This window comes from Brassica napus, chromosome A1 (genome assembly GCF_020379485.1).
Source record: "Brassica napus cultivar Da-Ae chromosome A1, Da-Ae, whole genome shotgun sequence".
Taxonomy (NCBI): domain Eukaryota; kingdom Viridiplantae; phylum Streptophyta; class Magnoliopsida; order Brassicales; family Brassicaceae; genus Brassica; species Brassica napus.
Window position 1 is genome coordinate 11966224 of NC_063434.1, and position 23511 is coordinate 11989734.

At 33.7% G+C, this 23511-nt stretch overlaps 4 protein-coding genes and 1 long non-coding RNA gene across 6 annotated transcripts; 1 reads left to right on the forward strand and 4 right to left on the reverse strand.

The window, feature by feature from the left end:
* The first annotated feature begins 2987 nt into the window (after positions 1-2987).
* On the forward strand, positions 2988-6078 carry LOC106369205 (pentatricopeptide repeat-containing protein At4g14820). Its single transcript, XM_022718788.2, has 3 exons — positions 2988-3261; positions 3755-4302; positions 4379-6078. Exons 2-3 carry the CDS (start codon positions 3755-3757, stop codon positions 5730-5732), a joined length of 1902 nt encoding a protein of 633 aa, XP_022574509.1. The 5' UTR covers positions 2988-3261; the 3' UTR covers positions 5733-6078.
* Positions 6079-11834: 5756 nt separating this feature from the next.
* LOC125605181 lies at positions 11835-14943 on the reverse strand. The gene has a single exon (XM_048775150.1). The coding sequence runs from the start codon at positions 12255-12257 to the stop codon at positions 11937-11939; it is 321 nt and encodes a 106-aa protein (XP_048631107.1). The 5' UTR covers positions 12258-14943; the 3' UTR covers positions 11835-11936.
* A 2392-nt stretch (positions 14944-17335) lies between these two features.
* On the reverse strand, positions 17336-19212 carry LOC106365387. Its single transcript, XR_001273478.3, has 3 exons — positions 18879-19212; positions 18752-18789; positions 17336-18372 (listed from the first exon to the last, which is right to left on the reverse strand). It is a non-coding gene; the product is annotated as an uncharacterized LOC106365387 (long non-coding RNA).
* Positions 19213-20756: 1544 nt separating this feature from the next.
* On the reverse strand, positions 20757-21695 carry LOC106363848 (non-specific lipid transfer protein GPI-anchored 26-like). 2 transcript variants are annotated; one of them, XM_022718803.2, is made up of 3 exons: positions 21312-21695; positions 21178-21195; positions 20757-21085 (listed from the first exon to the last, which is right to left on the reverse strand). In XM_022718803.2, the coding sequence occupies exons 1-3, from the start codon at positions 21622-21624 to the stop codon at positions 20955-20957; spliced, it is 462 nt and encodes a 153-aa protein (XP_022574524.2). In that variant the 5' UTR covers positions 21625-21695; the 3' UTR covers positions 20757-20954. The 2 variants fall into 2 exon arrangements, with proteins under 2 accessions (XP_022574524.2, XP_022574523.2); XM_022718802.2 differs by having other exon boundaries at positions 21178-21222; positions 21312-21694.
* Positions 21696-21853: 158 nt separating this feature from the next.
* On the reverse strand, positions 21854-23479 carry LOC106369204 (proteasome subunit beta type-2-A). Its single transcript, XM_013809315.3, has 3 exons — positions 23239-23479; positions 23024-23147; positions 21854-22300 (listed from the first exon to the last, which is right to left on the reverse strand). Exons 1-3 carry the CDS (start codon positions 23394-23396, stop codon positions 21968-21970), a joined length of 615 nt encoding a protein of 204 aa, XP_013664769.1. The 5' UTR covers positions 23397-23479; the 3' UTR covers positions 21854-21967.
* Positions 23480-23511: the final 32 nt, after the last annotated feature.

A 23511-nucleotide genomic window follows, 5' to 3' on the forward strand; every position in this document is an offset into this window, starting at 1 on the left:
TTTTCATATTCAAAAAGTGTGGACATGATTTCGTGGACAAAGTTTTGTGAACAAAATTTAGTAGAAGCAATTTTGTGTCCAAGGTTCGTTTTCAGATATTTCTTCGTATATTTGTGGACATGATTTTGTATACGATTTACAGATTTTCTAAGTCATATATTTCTTAGTTTGTTTATGAATTATACAATATGTCATGGATGAAGGTTGGTCGGAAAAGTTCTCAATCATATTGTGGATACTGTTTCGTGGATATATATATATATATATATATATATTATATAGGATTTTGTGGATACAGTTTTTGTGGACATACATATTTCATCCAAGCATCTCGGCGGAAGAGCATCTCGACAGAAGAACTCTAAACTTGATATGCAAATAAATTAAATCTTACGGAAGGAGCTGTCTCTAAGGCTACATCTAAAGCTGAAAAAGTCACGTGTTTTATACCATTTTCTTCCACAAATTTAAAGAAAGCCTAAACCCAGTGTTTTCCATACATTACTTACTCCATCAAAAAGCCTGATATGCAAATAAATCAAAGCTTTCCCGAGCTTAGATTCATGGAGTTTTCGTAGAGTTGTGAACTCAGTGGCTCAGAGACGGTGGTCGCGAAACAGGGACGACTGTGGCTCAGAGACGATGGTCACCAAACAAGAACGACGATAGCTCAGACACTACAAGAAAAATGTGTTTTAATGGCGGACGAATAACGCTATATAACGATACTATAGCGGTTTTTGAAGCGCTGTATCATCGCCCGTCATAATAGGTAAAGGACATTACATAGCGGTTTTTTGCACTTTTATCTTTTCTTCCGATACGGTAGCGCTTTTCTATCTGCAATTAAATATTATTTAATAGCGTGTCATAAATGCTATTACTTATATTAAAATTCTTTATTTTAAAAATTATTTATGGAAATTTAATTGTTTAAAAATAAAAAACATAATTAAAATTTAAACTGGTTTATATATTTAAAAACTTGTTTATTATTTAAACTGATTTATAATAAAACTGGTTTACAAAAAGAATATGGTATACACATTAGAAAATAAATCAAAACTAAACCAAAAAACTAAAACCAAGATTTAACCTAAACCTATTTACTAACTAAAACTAATATAGTAACGACCTCTGGCTGCTTCCGCGTCTTCGTGCCTCCGCCTCCTCATGCCCCCACCTCAAATCACCTTGCTCTGAACTACATCTACCTCCGCCTCCTCTTCTGGTTCGTAACACCTCCGGCGCATCTCCGCTATGTCAACCTTCACCTCTGGCGTGCATCCCTTTCATCATTATTCCAGATCTGTGAGCAAAATTAATAGATTTTATTAGAAAATAAAAGATGAAAAAAGATGAACACGAAAGAAGCGACAACCCAAAGAGGAGGAGGCGAGGTCATGGTGATGGTGGTGAGCTTGAACCCGTTACGACAGACGACGAGTTTGAGAGATCGTGAGATGAGGATTGAATAGGTGATGAAAGAGGAGGATTGATAGGAGAAGATGATTGCAGGATATGAGATGATGAGAGAGGAGGATTTCAGATGAGTTATCGTGAGCAAGAAGATTGAAGAGATGGTGAGAGAGGAGGAGACCAGAGATAGTGAGAAAGAAGATGAAAGAGAAAATGCAAAAAATAAAATATTAAACTGAATCACTTTTGTCCGTTAGATTGAGTTATATTGTTTTATTAATTGACCAATGAGAAAGAAAGGAAATGATTAACAAAAGATTGAGTTGTAACCATTGGATTAAAAGAAATCAATGTCATAGATTAACTAATCAAAAGTGTTTTTATTTAATAGATGTTTTAAAAATTATAATTTTATTATGTAACTAGTTTTATTTATATAAAAATTAAATTATCATTTACAATTATAAAGTTACGATAAGAACTATTGAATTTCAGATTTAACATATAAGATTTTAAAGCAAATGTTTGTGTGATAGGGTTCAAAGGTTATATTTAAGGTTTGAAAAAGAAAATTTGAAAAGATCATATATTTATAATTATTTTTTTTTAGTTTTTTGTTTTATTAAAACTTGGAAATATTAGATTTGGGATTTTTTATTTTAAACTTAGTGTTTATATGATGTTTGAATAGGGATATAGGGTTTAGGGTTTGAAAAGATGTAAATGATTTAGGGTTTTGAAATTTAAATTTAAGATTTGAATTGAAAATAAATTTTGAAAATACTAAAATTTAAATTTAAACTTAAGATTTAAGATTAAAATAGGAAAATATTTGAGCTTTAGGTTTGTGTTTATAATTTAGGGTTTAAAATATGTTCTGAGTTTAGGGTTTTAAATAACCAAACATAGTGTTTTTAATTATGTTTTGCTATTAAAACTAAGTGTTACGTTAGAACCATACACTATTATAGCGTTTTCAAATATGCCACTCTATCATAGCGTTTTGAAATGTACAAACGCTTTCTAAAACTAAGGCGTATGTCAACCATAGCAGAAGGCAAAAAATGCTATCCTCTACTGCTATTGAAACCCATATGTCTTGTAGTGAGATAGGTTGGCTCAAGAACGACGGCAACAATGATGGCTCAAAGACAGTGGTTCAGGGAGGACGGTGGTTCAGACTCAGAGACGATGAATCAATAATGCAAAGTTATGAGTTAGGAGAGAGAATGAAACTTTTGTATTGTCGGTGGTATAATTAGTTTTACTAGTTAAAATAAAAACGTAAAAAGAAAATAAAAATCTAGTTGGTTTGCTTAGAGGGTAGAAAAGACAAAGAACATGAAAAATGTGTGTTAAAGGCAAGAAATGTCTTTAGGTATAATTACAAAGTCAAAATGTGTCTTTTCGTGTAAATTTCTGAAAGAAAAATAGAGTAATAAGATGTCTTAGTTTATAACAAAAAAAAATTACAACCTCCACGGCGTGGACGACTTCATCCACGGCTGCATCTCCAGTACCTAAATCCTCTCCATCACATCCTCAGGGCCGTGCCTGGATGCAGGCAAATCAAGCATGGGTTTAGGGTCTTTTCGATATTAATTATTGTAGCGGCCAAAACTTCTTAAATATTCCACTATAGTCTAGTGGTTGTTATGTGTTTTCATCATTATCGTAGTGTCACAGGTTCGAACATTCCTTCTTCCTATCTTTTTAGTATTTAATAAATACTTATTAATTGTTGGCCTCAAATATTTTTGGCTTGGGGCCCATCAATCTTCAGGCACGGCCCTGGACACCCTCATTCCTCTCCGTCAACGGCAACGTCTCCAACTGTTATCGGTAAGTTTCCTCGTCTTTGGATATTCGTAAAATAGTTAAGGCTTGGACTGGATTTGTATTTATGATGATCAAAATTCAGAATTGCTTCTCACCTTTTTTTCGAAATGTAAGTGATAAGATTTGAAGATAAGATAGATTTGTGCTCTAAAGAGCTTATTGAAAGACTAATAGCTCATAGAGCTTTATTGAATGATAAAGAAACTAAAGAGAGGGAACTTTGAGAGTTGTCACCAAGAACTAATAAGATTGATTGAACTCATAAAAGGGTTTAAGGTGGCTGCAACTATGGCAACCAAAGTTACTTACACAAAAGCTCATTACAACATATATAAGAGTAGATTGATGGAAACCCTAACATAAATGGGTATTGGGCCTGACTTGGGCTTGTTCTCTAATAGTAAGAACACTAAATATGCATTGTACATTAGATGTTCGACTAAATGTCTGAGTGAATATCTATCTCATTTGTGTTTGTTACTAATTTACTCATCAGATGCTCACTGCGTCGACGGTTTCCTCAACCGCTGTCCAAGACTTACTCTCACACTGCAAAACACTAGGCCACATCAAGCAACTCCACGCCCACATCCTCCGTACAGTGTCCGACCATCGCCGCAGCTCCTTCCTCTTCAACCTCTCCTCTTCTTCTTCCTCAATCAATATCAACTACTCTCTCTCCCTCTTCTCATCTATCCCCTCTCCACCGGAACCCTTCCTCTTCAATCTCCTTCTCCGGAACCTCTCCCGTTCCGATGAACCTAGAGCCACGATCCTCTTCTACCAGAGGATCAGACACGCCGGTGGTCGTCTCGATCAATTCAGCTTCACTCCGATTCTTAAAGCAGCCGCCAAAGTCTCCGCCTTTTTCGAGGGTACGGAGCTTCACGGCCTTGCCTTGAAGATCGCCACACTTTCCGACCCGTTTGTAAAGACTGCAGTTATGGATATGTACGCGTGTTGCGGCAAAATCGTCGAGGCCCGTAAGGTGTTCGACGAAATGCCCCAGAGAGATGTTGTTACGTGGAATACTATGATTGTGAGGTTAGGAATCATATTCTTCAGTGTTTCTTATCTTTTTTCTTTTAAAGAAGGTGTTTACTTTCAAGCTTGTTTGCAGGTATTGCCGATGTGGATTTTTAGAAGAAGCTTTCGAGCTTTTTGAGGAGATGAAGTGTTCTAATGTTATGCCTGATGAGATGATTCTCTGTAACATTGTCTCCGCATGTGCTCGTTCTGGGAATACGGGATATAACAGTGCGATTTACGAGTTTTTGAAAGAGAACGACGTTAGGATGGACGCTCATTTGCTGACTGCTCTTGTAACCATGTATGCTGGAGCAGGCTGTATGGATATAGCAAGGGAGTTTTATACGAAGATGTCGGTGAGAAGCTTGTTTGTTTCGACCGCCATGGTTTCTGGGTTTTCAAAAGCTGGGAGGCTCGAGGACGCACGGGATATATTTGACCGAATGGAGAAGAAAGACTTGGTGTGTTGGACGACGATGATCTCAGCTTACGCTGAGAGTGATCATCCTGAAGAAGCTTTAAGAGTTTTCGATGAAATGTGTCGCTATGGGACAGAGCCTGATGAGATTGCATTGGGGAGTGTTGTATCAGCTTGTGCGAGCCTCGGTGTTCTGGAAAAGGCGACATGGGTTCACGAGTACACTCATCGTAACGGGTTTGAGTCCTCTTTGACGGTAAACAATGCTCTCATTAACATGTATGCGAAATGTGGAGGTTTGGATGCAGCGAGAGGTGTGTTCGAGGAGATGCCAACGAAGAATGTTGTGTCATGGAGCTCTATGATCAACGCCTTTTCTATGCACGGGGAAGCCAATGATGCGCTTGCCTTATTCGCCAGAATGAAACAGGAACATGTCGAGCCCAATGATGTTACTTTTGTAGGAGTGCTATATGGTTGTAGCCACTCAGGGTTAGTGGAAGAAGGCAAGAAGATCTTTGCATCAATGACGAACGAATACAACATTACTCCGAAGCTCGAGCATTATGGATGCATGGTGGATCTCTTTGGGCGTGCTAATCGTTTACCAGAAGCTCTTGCGGTTATAGAATCAATGCCAATGGCGCCTAACGTTGTGATATGGGGATCACTGATGTCGGCTTGTAGAGTTCACGGAGAGATCGAGTTAGGTGAGTTAGCAGCCAAACACGTCCTCGAGCTGGAGCCTGATCACGACGGGGCGCTTGTGTTGATGTCAAATATCTACGCGAGAGAAGAGAGATGGGACGATGTGAGGAAGGTAAGACGAGGAATGGAGGAGAAGAATGTGTTAAAGGAGAAAGGTGTTAGCCGGATTGACTTAAACGGGGAATCACACGAGTTTCTCATTGGTGACAAAAGGCATAAGCGATCAGATGAGATTTATGCGAAGCTAAAAGAGGTTGTAAGTGAACTGAAGCTGGCGGGTTGTGTTCCAGACTGTGGTAGTGTTTTGGTGGATGTATAGGATTAGGAGGAAGAAAAGAAGGATTTGATTCTATGTCGTTGCAAAAGGCTCGCGCTCTGGTTCGGTTTGATGCATAAGGAGTGAGAAGAAGAGAAAGGCTTGAGCGTAATTATTCGGATAGTGAAGGATTGTCACAAGTTCTTCAAGATTGGCTCTCTAAAGTGTATGAACGGGAGATCATAACGAGAGATCAAACTAGGTTTCACGATTATAAAGACGCCTTGTGTTCTTGCAGAGAATGAATACTGGTGATGGGCAAAAATCTCATAAGTTCTCTGTTCTATTTGGAACAAAACAATATATTAATTTCTTTTTTTGTGTATATAATTCTAGAGAGTTTGCACTATATAGCAAAGATTAAACACAAATAGTAAGGTGATTGGTCGTGACTTGCGAGTCTTGTGAAATAGGAAATGTATTTAGCTTTAGAGCAACTTGGCTCTATAGCCATTAAAAAAAAACTAAAATTAAAAAATTAACCATCTTTCTCCTTTTATGTCTTCCTTTTTTTTTCTATCTCTCTAAACTCAAGGTTAGATTCTTAATTGAGTTTATTTGCTGAATAACCATATATCATGTATAAATTAATTAAGTAACACTGATTTTGACATAATATAATGTCTGACTTTTACACCACTTCTCAACCGGTTTTATCTTTTCATTTAACAAGTTTCCAGTTAACGTCTGATAGGTGATGACGTTGCCAATTTGGAGAGCAAATATGTCAGCGATGGAATATATAGCCAATAATGTTTAACAGTTATTTTATTTAAAAGAAGAAGAGGAAGCCACGTCAAAAGGGACAGTTAACAAATGTATATATACTGTATATATATGCAGTAAAACGAGTGATGTAAAATATAAACTTGTAGCAAAAAAGAGGACTATTTCATTTACTTACTGATATCAAGTCCAAGAATGCATTAACACATGATTTGAAAATTTCAGAGTATTCTATTTCATATCATCAAAATAGAATAAGGCACCAAACCCATCCTAGCCCCTAAATAATAAACTATATCCCAACTCCACCCTCGACCCAAAATAGTAAATCTAAACTCTAATCACTAAACCTAAATGCAAATATAAAACCTAAACCCAAATGGAATAGAACAAAATAAATAGCATAATACATATTGGTGAAATTATGAAATGATTATGCTTGCATAAAAGAAGTTTATGTTGACCTTAATTTCAACCCCCACATTCAAATAATAAAAAGCCTAAACACTAATCACTAAAACCTAAACCCAAATATAAACCACAAATTCAAATGTAAATTTTAAACCCAAACGGAATGGAACAAAATAAATATCATAGTACTTATTGATAAAATTATGAAATGACTGTGATTGCATGAAAGAAGTTAATGCTGACCCTAAACTCAACCCCCATATTCCAAATACTAAACCCCAAACTCTAATCACTAAACCCTAAACTCAAATAGAAACTTTAAACCCGAATAAAATGGAACAAAATAAATAGAATAATACATATTGGTGAAATTATGAAATTTCTATTGCATGGAAACACTTAATGTTGACCCATGTTTATTCACTGTAAATACAACAAAACATACCTCATGCTTATTCCCTGTAAATTCATATTTTTATTATAAGTTCGGCAAATAGAATATAATAAAAATAGTAAATTTACGATGAAATAACCAGTGAAGTGTCATTACTTATAGGCTAAGAGAAGTTTTTAAGAAGTCTACATTTGTGTGAGTTGGTTAACGAAATAATTTGCAGTTCATCTAGGTTTTATTGTCGTTCCAAATAAATATATGACATTCCATTTCATATGTATTATGGTTCCATTTACATGCACATAATTTATTTCATCTATATACACATTACACCAATACATATAAATGAGAATATATTCACTAGCTGGCTCAAATCCAGTTTCGAACAGTCTAGTTGGCAGTCAAAATCTTTCATTTGTAACCTGAGACACACAAGCAAAAAATAAAGGTGTTAAGATCTATCTAGAAAAATACATGTGAAACAGAACGTACAATATAACAAAATAAAAGAAAAATCAGGTAAGACATAATGATATGCATAGACAACAGACAAATTTAATGCATAAGTGACTCAGTGGAAACATACAAGGGCAAATACTAAACAGTTTAAGCTATTTCATTTCCCGTAGCATAGTTTTTAAGCTATTCCATTTCACATAGCATAGTCATACAATATAGTTTTACTCCTAATATGTTCCTTTCGATTCCAAACATAACTGACCCCATACTTCGCAATAAACATATGAGTACGATCACCCGGAAAAAAATCAACCCTAAATCAATTTGTTGATCTCGGCCTACCAGATCCGACATGCAACACACTTCGAGAAGCGGAGACGATATCCCCTTTGCAACGCACTTCGAGAAGGCGAATAAATTCGCACAAGGCTGATGGCGGCAACGGTGTAGAGCAAAACAGTGGGTTCGAAAAGGTGGAGAAAATCGTCGACGGAAAACTTACAGTTCTCAAAAGTTATAAAAAAAAGTTAAAAGAATTGATGTGAAGGGAAGTAAGCCACAATTTTCATTTTACAGATAATAGCTAAGATTTTTATTTTTTTCTTTTGCTTCAGGTTTCACTGATTGCATGAAGGGGTAACACAGTATTATTATATAAATCTAACGCCGTGTATAGGAATGTTAGGTAAACTGGTTATGCAGGGAATTATAGATTTTTTCATGGTTATACAACCATATTTCCCTTCTTAATTTTAGGTTTTTTTTGTTATTTCACTAATTCTCTCTTGGCTTTAACTCTTATTACAATCATGAAGATTTTAATTTGAGAGATTTAGGGGAATACTCCAAATGGAAGTCCAAATTAGAAATTTATCCATGATGTGACAAGTCTTGCAATTGCGGTTAAATATTTACTGTTTTGCCCTTCGAAGCTTGAGCAGAGAGAGTACAATGACGTGGGGCTTCAGATTTTATCAGAGATCACATAGGTTCCTATTGAACCATAGGTCCGACACTAGGCAATTCTCCACCACACATATTTTCTTTGAGCAGGTTTGTCGATGGAATTTAGAGAGTATTTGCCTTTTGAACCATAGAAGCTAACTTACTAAAAATTAGTATATTATACATGTACAGTTTATGTAAAGATAGATAGAGATGATAACATAATTCCGCAAATTTTTAATATTTGTCATTTTCCAAAAATAATAACTTTTGTTAGCTGATGAATAGTTTGGCATAAAGTTTTGTTAGCGGCTACATATATTTTTAACGTGTTACAAATTTTGTTAACATGTAATATTTATTTATAAAGCGTTAAACAATCTCGTTAATTAATAATAAACTATATAATTTAGTATTATTAAATAATTTACTAAATTATCTAATGGATAAAACATAAAGTTAACCAACTAATATTATAGTTAACGAGAAAAATAAAAAAATTACCATGTTATATTACAAGTTAGCATGTTAACAATAATAGTATCGTATAAAAACTGAGTCTACTTTTATATATATGCTTTAACGTGGTAACATAAATGTTATATGTTTCATAGGAGAACATAAACAATGATAGAACTAAAAGAAATTACTTAGAACCAGATGTAAATACACAAATAGGAATTATCGGGGAAGACAATTATGGTTACTGTGCCGAGTAAACGAAAAAACATAAGCGCCTCGACAACAGAAGCAATACACAAACTACCCGACTGAAGAAAATGACAGAGAGGGAGGTGCCGCTGTCATAAGCTCTGAACTGAGCTATCTTTCCTGGGAATGAAATCAACCACCAAGTTTTTGCTATGTTTCAGATCTATGTAGGTTTTGGGTCATGGTGACCCGAAAAATAAAAATAATTCAAACCAATGAAAGAGAGAACGAGAGAGAATAAGAAGAAAGAGAATCTGCGTAGGTGTTTTGGAGTCTCAATATGGTTGATGAATCTCGATTCAATTGCAACGAAACAAAGAAATGCGGTTAGCGATGAAAAAAAATGAAGAAAGAGAGATCCAAGAAATAAAGTAAAAGAAAAAAAAAGCAAAAAGTTAGACGAAGAAGAAGACCAAAATGAGAAAGATACTCCACTTGAATGACACACATACATGCCTACCACTTGTACAAGGGTCCGGAGTGTCATAGTGCTATGACACGGCTAAGAGCATCTCCAATGTATACCTCTATAATTTCCTCTAAAATAGAGATCTCTATTATAGAGGTGAAAATGCTCCAATGTATGCCTCTATAATAGAGTTCCTCTATTTTAGAGGAAAATATAGAGGAAAGTTACTTTTTGCCTCTATATTTAGAGGTGAAAATAACATATCTCTATATTTTCCCCTATAAATAGAGAAACTCTATTATAGAGGCATACATTGGAGCATTTTCACCTCTATAATAGAGTTTCTCTATTTTAGGGGAAAATATAGAGTTAGAAATAAGGGTGGGTTGGAGATGGTCTAATGCATGGGCTACGAGTATAGATGTAGGGGCAAAAATGAAAAAGAACAGTTCTAATTAGTTGGGAGGGTAAGTAGTTAATTAAGGTCTTTTGTTATGGTCTTAGAACATGATTATCGCTAAATGGGTTTTAGAGTTTCTTAATGTTTTTTGTTTTTTTTTGTCCAAAAAAAAATTAAATAGTAACCAATCGCGGACCGCCACGTGCCAGTGAAACCCGCGAACAGTACATAAAACCGATCTTTATTTGATCACTTTTGTCACCAGTTTTATGGTGATATGTGGGGCTCACCATTAACTTTTTCTCTAAAACCCCTATTAGAAACTACCGATAAAGATGGTCTTATGGACATGAATGCCAAATTTCCCTCTTATTTTGTGTTTTTTAAGCTAAAAAAATGGTTGTAGCATTTTTATTTTCTAAGCCATTATTTATTAAGTTTTAGGAAAAATCTATTGTTGTAAGAATATCTTTTTTATTTAATTCGTACGGTTATATCACATACATTAGCATAAAAAAGTCATAAATCTCTATTATTAAAAGAGAAGTACCAATATAAATTGCCCCTTAGTTTTCAAAGTTATTTACATTTGAATGCCACTGAAGTAATAAATTTACCTACCTTTTACTATTCTTGTCTTTTATAGTTTAATTAATGCATTTTCCTAAAATAAAGTATAACAAATTATGTTTATTTATTTAAAAAATGTTTTCTATAATCTGGGTAAACAATAAATTATACTTAATCAATGTCAAAATTATAACAAGATTTTATTATTACGGGATAGTTATTTTTTATTTTGGTATATTAACTACGTCTAAAAAACATAAAAGTGTTATAAAAATACATAATATAAAACACAAAATTTTAAATAATATATTGAATTATTTAATCGTATAAATCAAATATAAAAATAGATAATCATTTTCTTTTACATTAAAATATTGATCCATAAAAAATACATTTGCACGAACACACGAGTTATATTTTAAAAATAGGGTTGTAACAGTTGACGGATCAAAAAATAAAATAAAATTATTCATTATAAATTGTAAAATGGTTGTGTTTAGAAATATATTAAATAATTATTATATATATATATATAAATTTTAAAAACATATATTACCATTTATATAAGATAAATATTTTTTTTTGCAAACTAAAAATAAATACCTGCGCGGGTGTGCGGATCAAGCTCTAGTACTAAATTCTATTGCAGAATTTTAAAGTTACAGTGTGGAGAGGTCGAAAAGGAGTTTAAAAGTGAAAAATGTGAGCAAACATTGACTTTTGAGAAGTCCTTGTTTCACCATCTCTTCACGTGTTTTCATTGTTTTTTGTTTTCCTTGTATCTTCCCTCCTCCCCTGTTCAGCTGTTCTTATTTTCAAGTCATCAAGATTTGTTTTTCTAAATTCATAGAATGATAGAATATATAAGTTTATTAATCTATTAATCAACGGTCGGATTGGTCGATCCAGTAATCGGTGACTTGGAAGATGTTTCTGGTTCGCTTTCTAGATTCAGGTTCAATAACATTGCATGTCACTATTTGTGTGTTTGAACCAATGAAATATATATTCTATGTTCTTGTCAAATGGTACTCCAGTATTTGTGTTTATATTTTAAAGTTATAATTAACAATATCCGAATAGTTATTTTGAGTGTGATGATTTTATATTTTATTATATTGTACATTGGCCAATACTATAAAAGCGAAGAAAGTAACGAGGGAAAAAGATGTGTAAACGCAACTAAGTGGTTTTAGATCTTCCAAACTTCTTGGACTTCGCCGGCAACAACTCACCGGACCTCCTACGTAGCATCTGCCTCATGCCGTCTGCAACGAGTTCTGCCGGGTTGGCTTTAAACTTACTACAAAACGAAACGTGGGCGTTGACAGCTTCCTCCACCGTCGTCATCTTCCGATCACGGCTGAATTCGTCACTCACCGCCTCGGAGCAAAGCCCACAAAGCCATTTTCCGGCAAAATTAGCTTTGACCTTATTAATGTAGTTTGGTGTACAATCTTCCGTTAAGCCGCAACACTCGCACGCCACCGATTTGATCTCCATTTCTGACCAATCTATATATATGGCTCCAAAACTGTTATGTAGTAACTTATATTTTAAAAGATGAAAGAACGATAAAAAATTTAACAGTTTTTGAATATATGATTCTCTAATCTTGAGGATAGATTGACGATGGAATGCTTTGTGGATATGTGAATATTGAACACCATCGCTTATTGTCAGTTATATAGACATTATAATATACATGTTTGCATGGTGGGACTTGTATGTTGGCCCTAGACTTGGGAACATTAATATTATATTCTAGAAAAGTTGAGAACAAGAGCAAATGCATTATCACACCTTGGAGTTATATTATCTTTGAATATTGAAACATAAGTTAGTTAATAACACGTCAAAAAGTTAGTTAATTACAACAATCCAATTTCAATTAAAGCACCTATAATTCCTCGATTTCAAGGTTTATACGGTGGACCAACTAACTTATAGGTTGTGACAATTGGCAGATATGTTTGAGGTGTTTTAGTCCACGTGGAAGTAAATGATTATTGCGAGAGTGCCACAAAGTTGAAGTTTTATGTAAGTAAATGATGATTTGAAAGAAATAAGATTAGGGAGGACAAAGATCAAATGCAATAACTAGCGCTCCATGTTCTAAGGGACATGGGATTCTCATTTGTGGAAATGGAGGCAAAGGTGGTCGGGCTCAGGGCTCCACTCTTCAATTATTTGATCTTCATATGTTGCTCATATAAATAAATAGTCGAAACTTTCAAATTAAAGTTATGAATTCATAATATGTGGGTTATGGTCTAGTGACATGTTCAACGATCCAGTAAAGTGGTTGTGTTGTTCTAAAACCTTCTAGTTTGAGTCCCACCTGGGAAGGATCTGCAGTGTAATGGTGGCCTTAAAAAGCAGAAACTCAAATCAACACCCTAGGAAGATGTACACCGTTTACGTTCTCAGAAGTTGGACCGACTTTACTGGTCGAGGATCAATACTCACAAGATCTATTATCAAATATTATAGGTTTTGTAGATGTTGCAGAATCACTAGACTTTAAGCATCAGTCTGAAATGTTTGGCATGGCGCATGTGCATGAGTGAAATTTTCTCGTTACAGATTATGTCGACATCAGTTCAAAATGGGAATTTTATGGGCAGACAAGCTTTGATTATAATGAATAAGTAGGTGTTAGTTCATTTCCGTTACCATTTTTGTTTTGGTGTCTCTAGCCAGACGTTTGTTTGACTCTTGCCACTAACTATCGTCAAGATTCTGCTATATATAAATGTGCGTCTATAACTTCGTCATCATAGATATCTATTCATAGCATTATAGTTATCATCACATGGGAAAAATGGGTTAAGGTTGAAAAAGTATTATAGAAGTCTCTCGGCGCTACACCTGGAACTCAATGGACTCTTTTGAAGAATAACATGTCTAAAAGAGAAGCATATCCTATACTAGTGGTATTCCGGCGCATAAGTTCGTATGTTTTATTCTTACATAAATTTACAATTCATTTTATGGCCTTACTAAAGAAAATATATTCAAAAATATGAAAATAAAACCATGTTAAAAGAAAATGATATTTTTTGGATTCATTTGATAGTGGTTAGCGACCTAGTGTATTACTTTGTTTTGAAGTTACTTATTTCAAAGTGGAATAGCATAAGTACTTGTGACTAATCAATTCAATAAAAATAAAATAAAAAGCCGGTAATCGTAACAAAGTTTATTTAGTTGAAATTTAAACATAAAGTAAAGTTGATGTTTTATTTAGAAAATATATTTATACTGTTAAGTACCATATGGACAGTATATAGAAAAAAACGGCATTTGAAATTTTATTTTAAAGACTAATATGAATTTAAACGTGTGTAATGAAGTTTTGTTCATATATTCTTCTTATTTTTATATATAAGGATTAAGGATTGTTGTTTATTTTTAGAATTAATCGTTTGAGTTTTTTTTTATATTTTAAAGTAGTTTTGTTTCAATTTTCTGTCAAATATTTGTTCTTACATTGTCCATTATAATTATTGTAATATTTTGACGTATGTTTATTTGATTTATGGGAACTTAACCTCATCATCTTATGCGGTTAGTAATTTTTCTCAACAATAAAGTTGAAGTGGGACAACCAAAGGTAAGCAGCTTATTGATTTGGGCTACCAAAATAATGTCATAAAATCTCATTATCGACTCTTGATATTCCAATAACTTGTACATCATACTCTGCGACTCTTCAACCCAAATAAAGAGACATATATTGCAACTTTGTAGCAAAGCCAAAAGAAAAACTCTTAAAAGTGACAGATAAATCGTGAGCTACCTTCATGCTTCTAACACAACTCAAGATGTCAGAACACTTCTTTGTCACATCTAGTGAACAACTTTCTTTTTAAAGTTTGCAAACCAGGCCTGAAACGATAGATAATACCAACAATTTCATCTATAATTGTAATTTGTTTCCAATATGAGGCTTTTATTGATGATATTATAAGCAAAAGCATTCGTCGTGCTATAGGTAGTGACTCGTACCGAAAGATCTCATGTGATTCGCTTGGCTTTTGATTTGAGTACGGTCAGCTCACAATCTTACGACCCGTTAAAGGTTTGCAATCCAGGCAAGCAATGAAAAATAAAACATCAAAAACCCATAAAGGGTTAGGTTTTTATCTAAATTGACAGACAACAGAACTCAAGAAACTGATGAAATAGAAAGTAAGAAGGATCGGAAGCGGCATAGTATACAGAGGAGAAAAATAAGTTTGAGTTTCGAAATCAGAAAGTGGATTTTGATGCGTGCACGTTGTCACCGTGGGTGAGCGGCGAATATATAGTGAGTAAGTGACAGAGGAGAATCTGAAGCGAAGGTCGGCATGGAGCTGTTACTGTGTTTGAATGATGAATAATTGAAAGAGGAGTGGGAAATAAGGACATTCGAACTTGAACTTTTGCTTGCAGTAATTTTTTCTTTTTCTAATTTGTTTTTGTTTTCTTTACAAACCATTCCAATCATGAACCCGGACATAACCGAAATCAATGGTAATCTTAACTGAAATAGAAACAAAACCTAACTAAAATTAAACGGGAGCTAACCGGAGACCAGGAACCCTAAAGAGCAAACGACGAAGCCGTCGTGTAGGGATAGTCGCCAAAAGAAACCTTCAGCGGCATAGGACCACCACCAAGCGGCGAGGCGAGGCGAGGCGAGGCGAGACTCGAGCATCGACCTTCAAAGATAGACCAGAGCAGACCAGAAAAGCTTCTACCACAAACATAGAGAAGCACAACAGAACCACCGAAACATCTGACAGAGAGAGAGAGAGAGAGCCGAGAAAAACTACGTCGGCGAGAAGGAAGCGGAAAAGGGAGAGAAAAAAGCTTGATTTGGTAAACTATCTTACAATTGGGCCAGTATGTTTCCTAGAAGCCCAAACCCAAAATCTTCAACAAATGAAAGCGTGACAAGTGTCATCAAAAGTCCTAAGGAGAGAAAAAAGTCTACTTTATAGTATAAGATTTTGATCTCTTTTTATTCCCCATTTAAAGTTTTGTACATCAGTTTGGAACCTTTACTTTTAAACAATGTGTTTGCAATATATGGCCTCAGTAGTTCATTCAAATATACTTGCAAATCAACTGAAACTGAGAAAAAAAGTGTTTTCAATGTTACAAATTCGATCACCAATATATATAAAAACAATATATATTTCAAATAAAACATTAAATAAGAAAACCAAGCATAACAAATATTTAGCACAAATGTCAGCTATTTATTCTATTTTAATTGGATCAATGAGAACCTCTATCAAACTTATGGTGAAGAAGCAGGATGCTGTATAATCTTTAGTTTGCGATGGGGTCGAAGTGGTGTGTTTTGGCTCGACATTTTCATTATGTTCATTAGATCTTTAGTTCTTTCTTCTGGACCGTACCTCCCCTCTTTAATGACATAATTTGTTTTCAATTTCTTTGGTTTTTTCTATAATCTTTTGTTGCAAGAGTTATATTTAAAAGAGGAAACTAATGTAAACATTGTTTTTTGCGAAGCTTTATAATGACGTCTATTAACTTATTGAAATGATGAAATATTGTTCTTGTAGCTCAAATGAGTAATAATTTGTTTAGTTTGTTTTGCCAAAAATTACAAAGTATTATGCATGGTAGTTATTATATTTTTCACTTAATGTATTTTGTTTCAATGTATTTTATCAAGATATTTTAGTTTTCTGATCAGCATAATTTGTAAATTGCAATTGCCTAAAATTAGCATGGTTTCTTGTCGTTTAGAGATACCGTGAGACTTCATAATTTTTTTCTTTCTGTAAAATCTCCTCATGTTGGTCTACTATCAAATTAGATAATTTTCCATCAATCATTTTCCCCTGATTTTTAAAATAAAATGATCAATAATAATTAGTTGCAATACATTAATAAAATGACTAATATTATAACCTTTCTAACTAAACTTGTGAAATCATGTTTGTTAAAATAAATGTTTTAGTATTATGTTCGGATTGTCCTGGTCTACGCCTAGGGTTTTATTTAAATTTAATTTATTTTTATTTGAATCAGAATATATTATATATATTAATATTTCGATTGAAATAAAATTTATGTTGGAAAATTGAATATATTTGAACTAACTATAAAGTATTATTTGGTAGGCAAATTTAAATTATTTTATCATTCGTTATTTTGTTCCTACAAATTTGAAATGATTTGAACTCAACATTTAATATATTTTCATTAATGGAAATCATATATATAATGATGAGCAAGATGAACTAAAAAATAATCTCTAGTTATGATCTAAATATATTTTTTATCTTGCGTATATAGAGTTTGTAGTAAAATAATTGTAATTATAGCTTATTTACATTTTGTTTTGACTAAAGAATCATTTAATTTCAATATTGGTTTGATATACATCAGAATAGCTAGATTGGTGCATATAAAATGGTTAAAGAAGATAGTTTTGATCAAATCTCAGCGGAATTTTAGAATGTGGAATTTCTTCACATGGTTTCTCGTTGAAACTGGTGATTTAAACCCGATTATTTCTAAACCAAACAGAATCATAAGGAGAAAATTGAATAAAATTTTGACCACAAAAAATATAATTGTTCTCAAAACCAATTTGTGAGACACATTACAAAATTAAAAATAAGACAGAAACTAACCAAACTAAAGAACAAACTTTTTAAGTAAACCACCATTCTAAATTTGGTATATTTAAATCATATAAATCAGATAATGATTCTGAAAATTTATAATAAATTAAAATAGAAAATATAAGTTTTACTCTTTCTAACTAATCACCAAGATAATCTATGAATCATAAGGATCTACATCTGAAAAGAGTTTGTTTCATCAAAGATTTGAAGTGAAGGTGGATATATAATTCATCCAAAAGCCCCCATATAATTTATATGGATTTATAATTAAACTTGGTCGTCACATCTTGTTAATATAAATACTCTTTAACACTTTTGTAACGTACAACAATCAAAAATATGTTGTCAAATAAAAAAAAATTAAATATATCAACACAAAAGGATGAAAGGGAATGTTGTGGTTCATAGTTTTACTTTTAAGTCTCTTCTTTGGTGATCTCATCATCTTATAAGGTTTCGGGTCAGCAATACATACCGAAAGCTCCATCTAAATAGATAGTTAATAAAATCAACGATTTCTGTCTATGGTGTTCTTTTAGTTGATTTATACCATTGAACTCTCCCATAGAACTCTTTCTCTATAACTCGTTTAATAAGAAACTAAAGCACCAAGTTTGATATGATTATGAAAAATAAGGGGGAAAAGCTTTGGTTTTATCTTTGGATCCAAAATTATTCGTGAATTTTGAGCAAAGAAATCAAAACAGAGAGGAAACAATAATAATGACTGATCCACTCATCAATATGCGATGGAAAATTAAGATCGATGAGTGTAAGCATCTCATGATCTACTTAGGGTTGTTGGATCATGAAAGTCATGGGTGAAATGTGATCTCTTCCGCTCGCCAAAAGCTTGCCCTTATTTAAACATCTTGAAGCAAATGTTTTTGATTTTATTCTCTGCACAACCACCACCACCACTTGCTTTCTCGACCGTTGTAAGTTGAATATGAATCCTGATAGTTCTGTTTGTGTCCATACAAGAATCAGTCTCCAAGATATGCTGACACCACTGTCTTACACAGATTCAGTGAACTCATGTATGCTTTTTTTCATGGCATAAAATTAGGTTGACTGGCTCAACTACAAACAAAATGTCAGGAAAACAAAACAAACTAATGCCATGACAGAAGGATAGTAGATAGATAGAACCAAGTATGACGTGTCACTTAGACAATGGCAGGTTTAATGTCACAACGTTGTACTTTGGCTACACATGACTAACCAAAAAATGGGTTGGATAGTAGTTATTTTTACAAACATCACAAAGGTTCGTAGTGACAACCAAAGAAAACTTTTCCAGCTTAAGATCAAGAATGGTTTAATAGTAGTGTAAGAACCTACCTGAGAAGTATGATCCTCATCCTCTGGATCTTTAACACCTGCAACAAATAGCAGTTACATAAATCCCCATACTAATTTTGGAACGCCAATCAAAGAGAACCTGAGTGGAAGCAATTAGTGTACTCACAATCTGCTAACCCAGATAAGATAGACAATCTATCTGTCGTTTCCCTTTCTTAAGCTCCCTGAAGAGCTCTAGCATAGGCTTCATCATCTAAATAAGTAACTTCTTCGGTGTCAGCGTTTCTACCATCATCTTCTTGATCGTCTTCATGGTCATCAAATCTGGCGCATCTTCTGTAGGATCATCCAAATCTGGCTCCTGAAATCCAAAATCTGCACCTACAAAACAACAGTATTCAATAATCCACAAAATATTCGAGGAAACAACAACTCTGGAAGAAAAGGCGAGAAGAAATAAACTATTCTTCGAATTCAGAAGACCTTAATGTATTTTAAGTTATCGTTTAAAAACGAAAATAAATAAATTATATCCTATTTTATCTACTTTATAGTCATGATCATGTTAAAATATGATTATTATACTAAAATAAATATGATAAAATTATATTCAATTGATCAATTTATAAAATTTATTTTCATAAATATAAATTATTTATTTAAAATATAATATGATGATATAACATCTTAAAATTAACAAACTATATAATACATGTCTAAAAATTAACATATCTTAGACTTTTATATATACAATAATAAATTATCTAATATTGGTAAAAAGAAATCCAGTTTTGAAAGACGGGTCAAAATTTAGTATAAATTAAATACAAAATAATTTTTAAATATATTTTCTCATTAATATATTAATTTGCTTAATAACTAAATGCAAATACAATAAGATAAATATATAATAAGAAGTGGTAAATACATATGGTTTAAACAATTAATTAATTATAACATGTAAATTATAAAATTATTGTATTTGAAATAGTTATATAAATATTTATGTATATGATTAACATTAAAAATATATACCACTTATGTTATAAAACAATAATTTATGTATAGAAAAGTGAAAACAAACACCCGTGCGGTTGCACGGGTCAAAATCTAGTTAGGTGTTATATTGCTAACACCACAACCATCATTCCGAAACTAAACAGTGTGTTGGATTTGGAACTCAACAATCTGATAAGAATTCCATCAGTTAAACTTTTAGAAATGGATTATAACACACATAAAACAATCAAAAATAAAAGAAATACATAGATCAAACATTCAAATGCATGTTATACAACTAAAACATGTGAAAATATCTAAATAATCGTTCAAGACTTCACGCCTTAAAGCACATTTATACTCCATACATGAACTAAAATTCGCATAAGTAAATGAGAGTAGGTCTGTTCTTTCGTTTTTTGGTTCAGTTCAGGTTTGATTTTAGTTTTTTTTTTTGGTTCTAGAAATATAGGAAAAATTCAATTATTTAAGAAATTTGGTTCGGTTTTGGTTTAGTTATTTTTTTTGGTTCGGTTTGGATAACAAAGTTAGAAACTTGCTAATATACGATAAAATTTATGTTCTAAATCGGTTTTGGTTTGGCTACGTTTTTCGATGATTTTGGATATAAAATAACAGATTTTCCGTTTTTCGAATTAAATATCGGAGAGTTTAGATAAATTTAAATATTTCAGATAAAAATTATTTAGGTATTTCGGTTCTTCTGGTTAATTTGAATAATTTTAAATACTTCAGACAAAAATATTCGGATAAATCTGATTTTTGGATAGTTCGATTTATAAGTAGTAATTTAAAATTATTTGGTAATATTGAACTAAAATAATACTTTTAGGTATATAAATTGTATTTGGGATATTCATGTACCCATTCGATTCTATGTTCGGTTTCGATTGTTCCATTCTAGAGATAAAAGAACTGCTTGGTTATTTTCGAACATCAATTCGGTTTTGGATTTGATGTTTTGGTTGGGTTTTCGGTTCATATGCCCATGCCTATACAAGAATGTTCTATATTTCAAATAGTGTCCTAGAAAGTAATATTTATTGCATAAATCAAACAGATACAAGACACTCTTTGTAGCTACAAACCAATATACCCAAGAAAGTAGAGACTTTATAGCGCACAAAATACATCACCCAACACCATAATACACTGAGATTCAGTAGAGATTAATAAACAATATGTTCTTCAAAGAGGCCAATAGCTTTGTGGATTTAAAAAGTCAGTATCTGGAGTAGTTTATGATGTAGGAAACCGCAGAAAGGACGGCGAGAAGAGAGAATGAGACCTTGATGGAACTCCCACGAGATGTTGACCTATGTCCTGGAACTGTTTTTGATCCATTTCCATGTTCTGTTCGTCAAAAATAAGTTAAAATTATAGGTTCCACAAAGGTTATCGAAAACCAATAATTCTTTAGTTTTATGTGCAAGTTATCCCTATACCTGAAGTGTTGGATGGTCCTGTAGGCGATTTAACAGAAGAATCATCTAAAAAATAACAACCTCTTGATGCGTGAGAGACAAAAAATGATCAGTCTAATAGAAAATGATCCCCTCAAAACAGAGGTTATTATTACCGTTGCAGAGACTAACAGGAGGAGTTTGAACATTACAAGCTTTAGGCAAAGCAAGAGCCTGTGTTTTATTAAAATTGATCCCAAGATGAGGGCCTCCACCTTTGAGAACTTCACACAAACACTCACCAGAAGACCTGAGAACATGAGCCAACTGACTGCAGCATTGTTGAGAAGGAGAAGAAGAGTTTCCGGTGATGTAGCCGAGACATGGCGCCATACTAATTAGCACATTTGTGCAGGTCGATTGAGCAGAAACCGTGGACATCACCGCCATTGAAACTGTAAGAAACAGTAAACACATTCCAGGTTTCATTTTTTTGTGTCAAAAGTTTGTTTAATTGGGTTTTTGAGTTTTAATGGTTTGTGTTTGGAGTGTTTGAGAGCAACTAAAAATAAATAAGGAACTCATGCCGTAGAAAAAGACGAAATTAAGGAAGTGGCTTAATCTGGATGACCAACACATTTTTGGTTAAGTTTCCGTCTGATTCACACATTAATGGAGGCTTATGTGATGTGAGAGAATCTGATTACGTTTACACAACTTAGCAAGGAAAATATTTCAATTCAAAGTTTTAAAACAGTCATATGAGAACTAATTTTCCAAGTTTAACATTAAAGCAGATGTCAGATTAGTAAAAAGAACAAACATAAGAGACTTAGACAGCAGCAGTGGTGACATCTTGCACAGACTGACGCCAAGCGTGCTCGCGAGCTCCATCCTTGTCGACGATCTTGATCACAAAGTTTGGTGGTGCGATGACCAGCCTCGACCTGATCTCAAGTATGCATTTGTCGACCAAATCGATGGCTTCTTCAACAGACATGTCACTGCGGAAGTGCCTGTCCATAGTGGAGAGGGAGAAGTAGGAGCCGTAACCGAATGCGCCCTTGTCAACCTTGTGAAGAGTTGCAATGTAGTCAATGTAGTAAAGAGATGCGCCTGCTTCTTTGTCGTAGCCAGCCATCAGGATGTTCACAGAGTAGGGATTCTGGAAAGTGGAAAGAAACAGCAATGAGAAATCTCAAAAAAAGATAAACGTTTATGCAGGCCATTCATAGGTAACCAAAACAAACCAGAAAACCAAGAAGATCCATTGCCGAAAACTAGCAAAGTTTCTTTCAGTGTCAAGAATCAATCTTAAGACAAAAATGGGCGAAAAAGATCACAAATCAGGTGTGCATATTTTCACAATCGAGTCACACATATATCAGAAACAGAATAAACAAGCTCGCTAGTCTTGAAACCTATTCAAAAGGGTGCACAAAACTTCCTGGTGTTTGAACATTGTTACTCTAAAGCCATTACGATTAGGAGTTTAAACTTTGATGCTTCAACCAACCCGTGGAGATCTAAGCAGAGAAGAAGAAACAATAGTCTAATTGTTATTGCTAAAATTCTTTGATTATCTAAATAGAGCACATTATACGTGCTCATGAGGAAGTGAAACAAGAGAAGCAAGGGGATTGCGCATATGAATAAGTATTTAAGCATCAAAACCACAGCATGACAGAGGGAAATTTCAATCCAAATTGTACATAAACAAAACAAAAGAGTATCAAAAGAGTTAAACAAAACCCCAAAGAATCAATAACCTCCAACACTTACAAGTTTCTCCAGCAATCAATTATTCTAAAATCTCAATAAAAACAGCAAAGAAGCTAGAAAACCTAATTCCCCCCAAAGCTCAAAAGTAAAGGAAAAGAGGAGAGACCTTTCGCAAGGCAGTGGCGAGCTCACCACGAGTGAAGTTGGCAGCAGCAGCGGTAGTCAAAGGGATGCCGTTCCGGAACTGATACAGTGACACATTCTTCTGTACATACTCCGTAAACTGAACCCTATTATTATCAATTTTAATTAACCCTAAATCAATTCCATCTCTACTTGTATTCAGATACGAGAGGCCTAGGAGGAGTGGGATATAATTACCGGTCACCAGGCTCGCCGCTTGCAGCGATGAGCTTGTGGGAGTCAAGGGCCATGATCTTGTCCTCGTTGTTCTTGTGTACAAGGATACTGTGAACCGCCGACGTGTCCGCCGCAACAATAGCGAATCCATTACCTACGAGACCGAACACGCACTCCATCTTTCTTCAGATCTCTTCCTCCCGAAGCAAACAAGACGGGTAAATAAATTCTACAAGATAGTTAGGGGTAGTTTCGACATAAACTGGATAGGGTTGAAATGTCTATTTTCTTAAG